This window comes from Zootoca vivipara, chromosome 15, assembly GCF_965207765.1.
Source record: "Zootoca vivipara chromosome 15, rZooViv2.hap1.1, whole genome shotgun sequence".
Classification (NCBI taxonomy): Eukaryota; Metazoa; Chordata; class Lepidosauria; order Squamata; family Lacertidae; genus Zootoca; species Zootoca vivipara.
In genome coordinates this window covers 21,334,434-21,345,301 of record NC_142598.1, presented here as the reverse complement: position 1 = coordinate 21,345,301, position 10,868 = coordinate 21,334,434, and the positions used below count along the sequence as shown (strand labels likewise).

Genomic DNA, 10,868 nt, shown 5'->3' with positions numbered 1-10,868 from the left:
CCCAGAACTTGGGAGCAAAATCAAAGTGTAGGGGGTCATTGAAATTGAATTGAAAGCTTATTTTAAAAAAGCCCAAAAGCTATGTCGGAAAAGGGTCCAGCCTAGCGTTTCTCCTCTCATACCACTTTTATGTGCAGGAAGATTTATCCGCGAGGAAGGAAGCATTCCCACATGCACCTTCATATTAACATACACGCAAGCAACATGAGAATTTAGTCGATATCAAATCAAAAGCATCTTCCACCCAGTATCCTGCTTGTGCTCAAGCCTTCAATGTAGCATGCAAATCCAGCTAGCCAAATGCAATGCTGGGCACAAGGTCAACATTTGTCCCCAATTTGACCAGGTTGAGCAACGTTGCTACTGGGGGGGGGGGAGAGTAGAGCAGTAATGGCTCCAGTTGGGGGGGAGGCATTCAGCAAGATGACATTAGTTGGTGAGGTGGGGCCTTTTCCTTTTTGCTTGCCCTCTCACTATGGGCCCAACCCCTACAACTGCCAAGGGTTCAGCTTCCATTGCAACATCTCTCCTTCGACGAGCATGTAAACAGGGAGTGGGAGCAAGGAGGAGGTGCAAGGTCAGGAGGCCCTGGTGGTCTACCGTGTCTGATGCTGACCCTTGAGGCAAGCATCATATTCACTCAAAAGTTAATAGGTGCTGACGTGCTGTGCAAGAGACTAACCCTCCCAATATGGTTACAGTAAGTGTTTTAAGTTGAAGGTAAGTCATGCTCACTTCGGTGGGGCTTTCTTGGGAGGTTTTTAAGGAGAGGTTGGATGGCTATCTGTCATGGGTGCTTTAACTGAGATTCCTGCGTGGCACGGGGTTGGACTAGATGATCCTCGGGGTCCCTTTCCAACTCTTACTACAGTATTCTGATTCTTCAAAGTAATCAGAGAAGTTAAAGCAGTCGGAGCGCCCTCTGGCGGCTGGCTAAGCGCATGGCGGCCAGTGCAGAAGGCCCCGAGGGAGCGCGGGCTGGAAGCGCGTGAGTCGCTGGTTACCCCGGCAACCGAAACAAACACTGGCGCGCCAGCAGAGCGCGTGTCTTTTCTCTTTTTTTTGCAGCGGGGAGATCTAGAAGAGGCGCTTTCAGTGCGGCTTCAGCGCGCAGGATGGTGCAGGCAGAGGAAGGTGCGTGTGAAAAGAAGACTCTGCAGAGCCACAGTTCCTTCCGGGAGCAACCCAACCTGCCTCCCCTTGCCGAGCTCAAAAAAATCTGGCACCACGAGGAGTTTGCCTCTGCATATCCTCCTCTCTTAAGATAGCAACGTTGTGGTCGTCGTTTGAAGAAAAAAAACTGGCTTAATAGGAGTGTGATTTGTGAGCATGTGCAGAGCGCGCTCTGTTTCCGACGGGGAGCAACTTTCTCAGCCAGTCGCTCTGAGCGTGTGCCGAAAGTTCTCTCCTCTTTTTGGAAATATTTCCGTTTTATCAGAAGGAAACAAAAAGAGTACAGCGCGGAAACAATGTGGGAAAGAAAGAGACCCGCCCCTATTGAAAAGTGCTCATCCCTGCAGAAGGCCATCTGGTGTCCAGCAAACCAGGCTTCTATAAACCTGCAGTTATAAGGGGGGGGGGAAGGGGGCGGCTTGGTGCTAGCAGGCTGGTGTTTATAGAGGAGGGAATGAGATACCTTTCACTTTCTACCTTTCGCTTTCTTTCCACATCTGCCCAGGATGCTACTGAGAGAGAGCGCCAGGGTAGTGGCCAGATACAAAAGAGGACAATGTCCTTGTAATACTTGTGCGGATAGTAGTAATAAATAATTAACTAATTTAATTAATTAAAAACAACAGCCTCATCCCAGTATACCTGAAGGAGCATCTCCACCCCCATCACTTAGCCCAGACACTGAGGTCTACCTTCAATGGTCTTCTGGCGGTTCCCTCACTGCGAAATGTGAAGTTACAGGGAACCAGGCAGGGGGCCTTCTCGGTAGTGGCACCCTCCCTGTGGAACGCCCTCCCTTCAGATGTCAAGGAGTTGAAGAACTGCATAACTTTTAAAAGACACCTGAAAGCAACCTTGTATTGTGAAGTTTTTTTCATGTTTGATGTATTATTATATTTATTATGGGTTATTGGGTTGTTGCTTTCATTTTGATTATATCTTTTGTGGTTTTGTCTTCTGGTTTTGTTCTGTGAGCCGCCCTGAGACGTCCGGGTATAGGGTGGTATATAAATTCAATAAATAAATTATATATATATATATATATATATATATATATATATATATATATATATATGCTGTAAGTCGCCTAGAATGGCTGGAGAAACCTAGCCAGATGAGCAGGGTATAAGTAATAAAATAATAATAATAATAATAATAATAATAATAATAATAATAATAATTTTATTTATATGCTGCCCATCTGACTGGGTTGCCCCAGCCACTCTGGGCAGCTCAGAACAGAACATTAAAAACACAATAAAACATCAAACATTAAAAACCTCCTGATTTCAGCTGGTATAGGTGTATCTGGGGCAGTGTGTGAATTCAAAAGGTAGAATTGCATTCTGACAGTGTATCCTGGTTCTCATTCCGATACCCTGATATACAAGGGAGATGCTGGGTTGCCATCAGTCGCAACGCAGAAAATGCCGAAGCCATCACTTTGCTGGAACAAAGTAACCTTTAATTAGGTGGGGAAACTCCTTGTTAGTTAAAAGTCAGCGCATGGGGAGCATTTGTTCTGTATGTAATTGCCGGTAATTTGAGGTTTGAGTGCACAGGTTGCAGACATTAAAACCCACCTGCTCTCTTTGCTTCCTTTGCAGTTTATCTCCCTGGTTTTCAATCAGGTGAAAGGTAAGAGGGAACTTCCAGGGCCTCTGTGGTTATTTGCTCCAAATTCTGTAACCATCGCTTGCTTCCTCCTTGGCTGCAGCTTCTTAGACAGGCATTCTGCTGAGTGTGATTTTAATTGTTGCTTGTGGCATGCTAACCACCTGCATTTTACAATATCCAGCCTGCAAGATATTTCAGCAACACTAGAAAACAAAAATGAGAGGAGAGCAGAACTCACACATTGTAACCCCCACTTGTAACTTCTACATATTAATGATGCTGGGCAAAGTATATAAATAATGATTTCACTTTTTTTCTTTCCCAACAAAATCTTATGCAATGCCTGTTATTAGGAATATATTGTTTTTGAAGTTGAGCCCTCCTGATCCACTGTTGCACCAACCACAAATCTTGTGGCACCTTAAAGAGTTTTAAAGCATTTGTTTACATTTGTATCCCATCTCTCCTTCATAGAGCTGAAAGCAGAGTAGGTGATTCTCTTTTCCCATTTTATTCGCAGCACAATTTGAAGGGAAGAGTAGGCTGAGTAGACACAAAGTCACTCAACCCTCTTTATGGCTGAAGGGGGTGTTCCCTGTCCTATTCTGATGCTCTAATCCAGAATTTCCCAAACGGGTCTCCAGCTGTTTCTAGACTAGATCTCCTATCATCCCTGCCTACTGGTCCTGCTAGCTAGGGTTGATGGGAGTTGTAGTTCAAAAAATAGCCTGGAGACCCAAGTTTGGGAACCTCTGCTCTAACCACTGTACCATTATCAAAGTAACAAATCTATTGTTTGATCTGTCAAGAGCTGGTCCCTGCATAGAGGAGAGAGACACTGTCGATTTTAGGACAGGGAGGAGACCTGAGTTCAAAACCCTACGTGGCCATGAAGCTAGCTCTCAACCTACCTCTCAGGATTGTTGTGAAGATCAAATGTGGGTTGGGACAATATGTGCCTCTCTGCATGGTCTTTGGAGGTTGGCATTAAAAAATACAGGTGCGGCACGAGCTTTTGTGAACTGGAGTTGCAAGCTCTTGCTTGTAGAAAGCTTGTGCTACAATGTTAAGGTGCTACAGGTTTATTTCGTAGAATCGTAGAATTGCAGAGTTGGAAAGGACCATGAGGGTCATCTAGTCCAACCCCTTGCAATGCAGGAATCTCCCCCCCAAAAAAGTGGGGCTTGAACTCAATATTCTTGGGAGGAATTTGGGGTGGTGTGGGGGTGGCTGATAGGTACAGTGATGGAATGACCCGTGAATTGGCGGGTCTCATAGGAACCAGCTCTGAGCCCAACTACACGGTGTAGTACTTTTCCAGTGAAAAGTAGCTCCAGATTTTCTCTCCTCCTTTGGATGTTTTTAAGCAGAGGGTGGCCGTCTGTAATAGATGCTTTGATTCCTGCATTGCAGGGGGTCAGTGCCGGATTTACGTATAAGCTAAACAAGCTATAGCTTAGGGTCCCACTCTCTTGGGGGCCCCCCAAAAAAATTAAAGGAAAAAACAAACTGGATGTACATTTCCAAAATGTAAGATAGAAAACAAAATAAAACCTACTATTATTATTTCATGTTATAGCAAGTTTCTAGAGACTAGATTATAAGTCTTTGTAAATTGTGTTTCTAAAGGAACTTTTGTTATCGCCAAATGCCAATGTGTTTGCATTATTAAGTTTGTTATGAATAAATAATCATTTTAATTTAGAGCTTAATAATTATTTCACTATTAATATACTTCTTCTTAATTGTATTTCAGTTGAACAATTACTTTGATAAAATACATATTTTATACAAATGGCTTTAGATACCTATTAGGTCCGTAAACTACCATATAGCATATATTCAACACAAAAACAGTGACAATTTGTTGTTGACAAAGGACAGCTGGACATATAAAAGGCCCCTTTATCTTCAGTAGCTTAGGGCCTCATCAAACCCAAATCCAGCCCTGCAAGGGGTTGGACTAGATGCCCCTCGCGGTCCCAACTCTACAATTCTGTGATTCTAGCTAAGCCACGCTTTGACTGTTCAGAGTTCTGAAAGCTCACCTGGAGGCAGGTAGAGGAAACTGAAGGGGACTGTAGAGTTTCTGTATGCCTCTCTCCACCTAATATTCTGTGCTAATCTGTGTTTATCTCTCCTGTAGCAACTGATTGTCCATGGAGGTGGGAGGAGGGACAAAGGCAGGTGATGATACCGGCTATGATACTAGATTTTCATTGGGGTGTAGTCCTGGGGAAAAATGCATATGACAAATAGCAAATAAACCCGGGAGGGCGCCCTGTATCAAGCAAGAAAAGGGTGTGTTGGAATTCTCCTGTCAAAGTAATTATTTGACAGTATGTTTAGGTTTGGCTCTTTTCTAATGCACTAAAGTCATCCCTCCCCATTTACACTGTCCCGCATAAGAAAACAAGGACGTCTGCAGAGAAGTTCAGTGGGGTCTGTCCCTCCCGGTTTTTCAGCTCTACTTTCTCTATTATGTATCTTAACATTTGGGTCAGGCTGATACCTCAGTCGGAACAGTATGGGACTCTTAGTCTCAGGGTTGTGGGTTCGAGCCCCACCTTGCAGGGTGTTGGACCTCGAACCCACAACCCTACAATTCTATGATTCTATTCTCCTTAGTAACATTCTAGGGCCGCCTGTGCACCTGAGCCCAGTCACAAAAGCTGCTTTCAACTTCTAGGTGTTGGATTTTACAGTAATGATGGAAGCGAACCTGGAAGCAAATCAGGAAGGAACAGGAAAAAGGTATCTGTTTACATACAGAGTTTTGGAGCTACCTTGGCCAGTTTCGTGGTTCTAGATTACTCCAGTCTGTCATTACTAGCACGTCAACAAAACCTGTGCCAGGATCGCCACACAATTTCTGTCTGACTGGGCTAAGTACAGCCAGATATCTGGCTAGAGGTCGGCCAGCAAAATAGGGGCCTGGTCACCTGCAAATCCTTTGGAGAAAGTTGACTGTAGGAAGGGTTTTTTTTAAAAAAAATAATTGCTGGGATCTGTCGGAGATAGAACCATAGCTGCCAAGTTATCCGTTTTTTTAAGGGAAATTCCCTTATGCTGAATAGGCTTCCTCGTGAGAAAAGGGAAAACTTGGCAGCTATGGATAGAACCACAAAACTGATCCATAGCTGGGCCTTAGTCTGGTTGGGGCTGCCTGTACTTTGGTCTTAAGTGTGCTACAGATGTGCAACATCAGCCTCTGTGATTGATAGACAGTCTCAATTACAAGGAAATCCTAGATACTGTACTTGTAGGGCTGCCAGACTCAATAGAGGACAGGACGTCTGTGCCTTTAATTGCCCTGCTCTCTGCTGGTTTCTCTTTAAGGTTTCCAGGCTCAAAACAGAGCAGGGCAATTAAAGGCACAGAAGTCCTCTCCACTATTGAGTCTTGCAACCCTAGATACTTGATCTCCCCACCTTGCCAGGTCAACAGTTACTCTCAGCAAGACTGTGGGATGGAGAACACCCCACCCACAGCAGGTCTGGGCCCTGACTGCGCTGTGCTTAACTTCCCTGCTTTTTTTAAACAAACTGCTGAAAAGGGAGGAAATGCAGAACTCTCTCATTCTCTCTTCCTCTCGTGGTATTTACTCTCCTGCCCCTATCTGTCAAGAAAACATCATCATAAGCCCTGCTTGGTTGGGAGGCTGTTTGCTTATAAAAAGTGTCCTGGCTTGTCCTGGCTTGAAGAAAAGGCCTATCGCCTCAGGTGCAGAGGTGTCTCTCAAGGAAGCCTTTGCCTAGGAGCAAGTTTTGTACATGACAGAATGACTAAGTCCATTATCTAGGTTTTTTGCTTCAAATGAACATAACCTGTCATCTTCTTGTCAATTTTCTGTAAGCGTTCTCAAGGCAGAGCAGTAGGAACAGGGAAGTAGGAATACAGGAACCCCAAAGACTCCAGCCTGCTTCTGGAAATGCAAATAATAAAAAATAAAACAAAAATTAAAACAGAATAAGCTCTTTGACTGGAATTCTAATAAGAACATTTTGCATAGACTGTCTGGTGTTCTGATCCCAAACATTTGCACTGGTATAATATGCTTACAAGGGACGCAGGTGGCGCTGTGGGTTAAACCACAGAGCCTTGGGCTTGCTGATTAGAAGGTCGGCGGTTTGAATCCCTGCGACGGGGTGAGCTCCCGTTGCTTGGTCCCTGCTCCTGCCAACCTAGCAGTTTGAAAGCACATCAAAGTGCAAGTAGATAAATAAGTACCGCTCCAAGCAGGAAGGTAAACGGCGTTTCCGTGCGCTGCTCTGGTTTGCCAGAAGCGGCTTTGTCATGCTGGCCACATGACCTGGAAGCTGTTTGGCTCCCTCAGCCAATAACGCGAGATGAGCGCCGCAACCCCAGAGTTGGTCACGACTGGACCTAATGGTCAGGGGTCCCTTTACCTCTACCTAATATGCTTACATGGGACGCGGGTGGCACTGTGGTCTAAACCACTGAGCCTCTTGGGCTTGCCGATCAGAAGGTCGGCGGTTCGAATCCCCACGACGGGGTGAGTTCCCGTTGCTCAGTCCCAGCTCCTGTCAACCTAGCAGTTTGAAAGCACGCCAAAAAGTAGATAAATAGGTACCGCTCTGGCGGGACGGTAAACGGCATTTCCATGCGCTGCTCTGGTTTCAGTGTTCCGTTGCACCAGAAGTGGCTTAGTCATGCTGGCCACATGACCCGGGAAAACTGTCTGCGGACAAACGCCGGCTCCCTCGCCTGTAAAGCGAGATGACCGCCGCAACCCCAGAGTCGTCCACAACTGGACTTAACTGTCAGGAGTCCTTTACCTTTTTAAAATATACTTGCAGTCTTGCTTGCCTGGGTGGAGGTCTCTGTGTGTGGCCTGGCCTGGTTTTTGCCTGGTTAGAATGTGGGCAATTGTACAAAGGTAAGAGTTACATCATTCGCCACACCGACTTTGGTTTCTGGCCTCACTCGCCATTGGCATGTAGCGTCTCAGAAAGGGAAAGTGGAAAAGAAAGGTTCCTTAGCCCTGGAAGGGAACTTATACTTTATGCACAGTGGTTTTATCCACCTATGTTTTTCTTGCTTGTTTTGCAACTGTACAAGTTTTCAGTTCCAGGTTGGAAGAGCTTGCAAAACCAAAGGAGATCAAAGACGTGTGCAACTTTTTCCGGTAAGATTGCATGGCTTCATAAAGGATGTGAATCACAATAAGAATTATTCACGTTTTGACACCTTAATGTGCTCGGAGCGCATCCGCATTATGCATTTAAAGTGGTTTCATACCACTTTTATTCCCTCAAAGAATTCTGGGAACTGTGGTTTGGCCTCACAGAGCTACAATTCCCAGAGTCCCCTGGGCATACCTGCCAAGTTTCGGCCTGAGAAATAAGGGACTGGACCGGAAGTAGCAGACCGGAAGTAGCGCTGCCGCCATTTTGGAACTGGGCAAAGCAGCATCAAAAGTTGCTTCTGAGCATGCTCCGCCCAGTTCCAAAATGGCCGCCGCGCCAGAATAAACCGGGGGAAAACAAAAAAATCTGTTTTTTCGGCTGGGGACAGCCGGAAAAATGGGGGTTTCCCGGGGAATACGGGAAACTTGGCAGCTATGCCCCTGGGAAGAGGGACTGAGCATCAAGACACCAGGAGAATTGTGCTTCAAGTGAGGGGAATGTGAGGAGAATATGGGTCTCCTAACATCTCTCAGCACTCTTAAGAAACCAGTTCCCAGGACTCTTTGGGGGAAGCCATGACGGTTGAAAGTGGTATGATAGTGCTTTAAATGTATAGTGCAGATGGAGTCTTAGCTGTCGCATTATCTTATGACAGACTTGTACTAAAAACCCATATTATCAGCTCCATTTTTTACATTATTAGAGGTTGAGAGCAAGGACAGGCTTGTGGAGTAGAGGTCCCGAATAGTTTTCTTTCTGTATATTCTGGACGGGTAATGAATTTTGGAGAAAATTAAGATTGGAGGAGGTGATCTTGTTTTTTGGGTAGAATATTATTATTATTACATGACATAGAGATAATTTGGGGGGAGGCAATTGTAGGAGAATCAAACTAATTTGGACCATGATCTGTTGAGAATTGAATTGGTGGGGTAAATGAACTGAACGGGCGATTTGGAGTACGTAGGTTCTTAACCTGAGGCGTGCTTTCACTAATGGGGCTTCCCGCTGCCGCTGCGCCGCTGGCATGCGATTCCCATTCTTATCCTGGGGCAAAGTTCTTAACCTGGAGCAACCACTTCCTGTTTAGCGGAGTTTGTAACTCAAAGCGTCTGTAACCTGAAGCGTCTGTAACCCGAGGTACCACTGTATGTATAAATTAAGGGTAGCCAGCCAAATCGGTGAACCACAGCCATCAAATGAATAACCTCCCATTGAAAGACCACTGTTAATCAGTTTGCTCCCAGAAAGTCACAGATCTTTATAGATGATTTCGGGTGAGAACAATTATAACAGCATACGTGAGTGTGAGTGATTTGCGTAATATAAGAATAGATGCTTAATGCGATAATCTATGGCAGTGTTTCTCAACCTTTTTTGGGCCACGGCACACTTTTCTATGAAAAAAAATCCCGCGGCACACCAACTCTGTGCCGCCCTATATTTAGTTTAGTTTGGAGGGGAGACGTACCGGTAAAGCATGCCGCTGAAGAACTGCTGCGCGGTAGCCAGGCGGACCCACCAGGCGCAGAGCCTGCGGAGCGAGCGGGAACAGACCCCAGGCGGGCAGACACGGGCGCGCAGCTGCCGCCGCCTCCCTCCCAGCCGCCCCAGGCAGCCGCCGCCGCTCTGGCCCGGCGAAGAGAAGCCCTGCGCAGCCTTCCCCGCCTGCCTCCTCCTCCCCAGGAGGGCGATTTGCATTGTCACGTGCCTGGCGGCCGCCAATAAACAACGCTGACCCGCCGGAAAGGAAGTCGGCCGGGTCACGACGCGGGCGCTCGCCTCGCGTCGTGACCCGGCCGGCTTCCTTTCCGGCGGGTCAGCGACGTGACAGTGCAAATCGCCCTTCTCGTCGCGGCACACCAGCCAGTGTTTCACGGCACAGTAGTGTGCCGCGGAACACCGGTTGAGAAACGCTGATCTATGGTTGTGTGCAGGACAGTCTAACCATGGTTTGAGTGGCACTTTTGTTGTTTTTATTCACAACAGTAGGTTAGTTTGGGGAAACCAAGAGACAATATGGCCCCTTTCCTCACGTGCTCTGATGTGTCGGCCAACTTCAAGAGTCTTAGGCCTGGCAAAACCCAAGAAACTAGATGGAAATCTCCAACGCAGGTTTGTCATTCTTACTTTCCCTCATTTAAAAGCATACAGGAGCTGAGTGGGTTCAGGCCAAAATCAAGGATTGTACTTCTGATTCCCATGCGGAGCTTTGGATTTGTGCTTCCTGAACTGCAGCTTCCCATGCTGTTTATGGCAAGCCTCTTTTGAAACCAAGCGGAAAGGTTTGGGAGGAATAATATGTAATAATAATCATAGTAATTTATTATTTATACCCCACCCATCTGGCTGGGTTTCCTCAGCCACTCTGGGCGGCTCCCAACCGAATGTTAAAAACACAATACAGAATTAAACATTAAAAACTTCCCTAAACAGGGCTGCCCAGATGTCTTCTAAAAGTCAGATAGTTGTTTATTTCCTTGACAGCTGATGGGAGGGCGTTCCACAGGGTGGGCGCTACTACCGAGAAGGCCCTCTGCCTGGTTCTCTATAACTTCACTTCTCACAGTGAGGGAACCGCCAGAAGGCCCTTGGAGCTGGACCTCAGTGGAAGGGTGGGATATGAATTATTATTATTATTATTATTATTATTATTATTATTATTATTATTTTACCTTGCTATATGGCATGTTAGACTGCCCAGCAAAGAAGAAAAACTATACGTTTAAGGCAGATGTGGGGAAATTTTGGACCACATCTGAACTACGGTACATGTCCCATCTGCCCAAGCAAACATGGTCAATGGCCAGGGATGATGGGAATTGTAGTTCAGCGCCGTCTGGAGCGCCAAAGGTTCCCCACACACGATTTAATGGCTTCTATTTGGGACAGTGCATACTTTGAAATGTGTCTGTGATGGTGCGAGAC

General features: G+C 46.1%; 1 protein-coding gene across 4 annotated transcripts in view; it reads left to right on the top strand.

Annotated features, from left to right (window-relative positions):
• Positions 1-1,005: 1,005 nt before the first annotated feature.
• The window catches only part of SPMAP2L (sperm microtubule associated protein 2 like), a 28,937-nt gene continuing 19,074 nt past the window's right edge, over positions 1,006-10,868 (top strand). The window contains exons 1-5 of one of the 4 annotated variants that reach the window (XM_060268800.2): positions 1,006-1,134; positions 2,781-2,811; positions 5,480-5,544; positions 7,880-7,939; positions 9,930-10,055. In XM_060268800.2, the coding sequence (XP_060124783.2) occupies positions 5,498-5,544; positions 7,880-7,939; positions 9,930-10,055 (233 nt within the window). In that variant the 5' untranslated portion in view covers positions 1,006-1,134; positions 2,781-2,811; positions 5,480-5,497. The remainder of the gene's footprint in view (positions 1,135-2,780; positions 2,812-5,479; positions 5,545-7,879; positions 7,940-9,929; positions 10,056-10,868) is intronic. The other 3 variants (XM_088658876.1, XM_088658877.1, XM_060268801.2) reach the window with 3 other exon arrangements.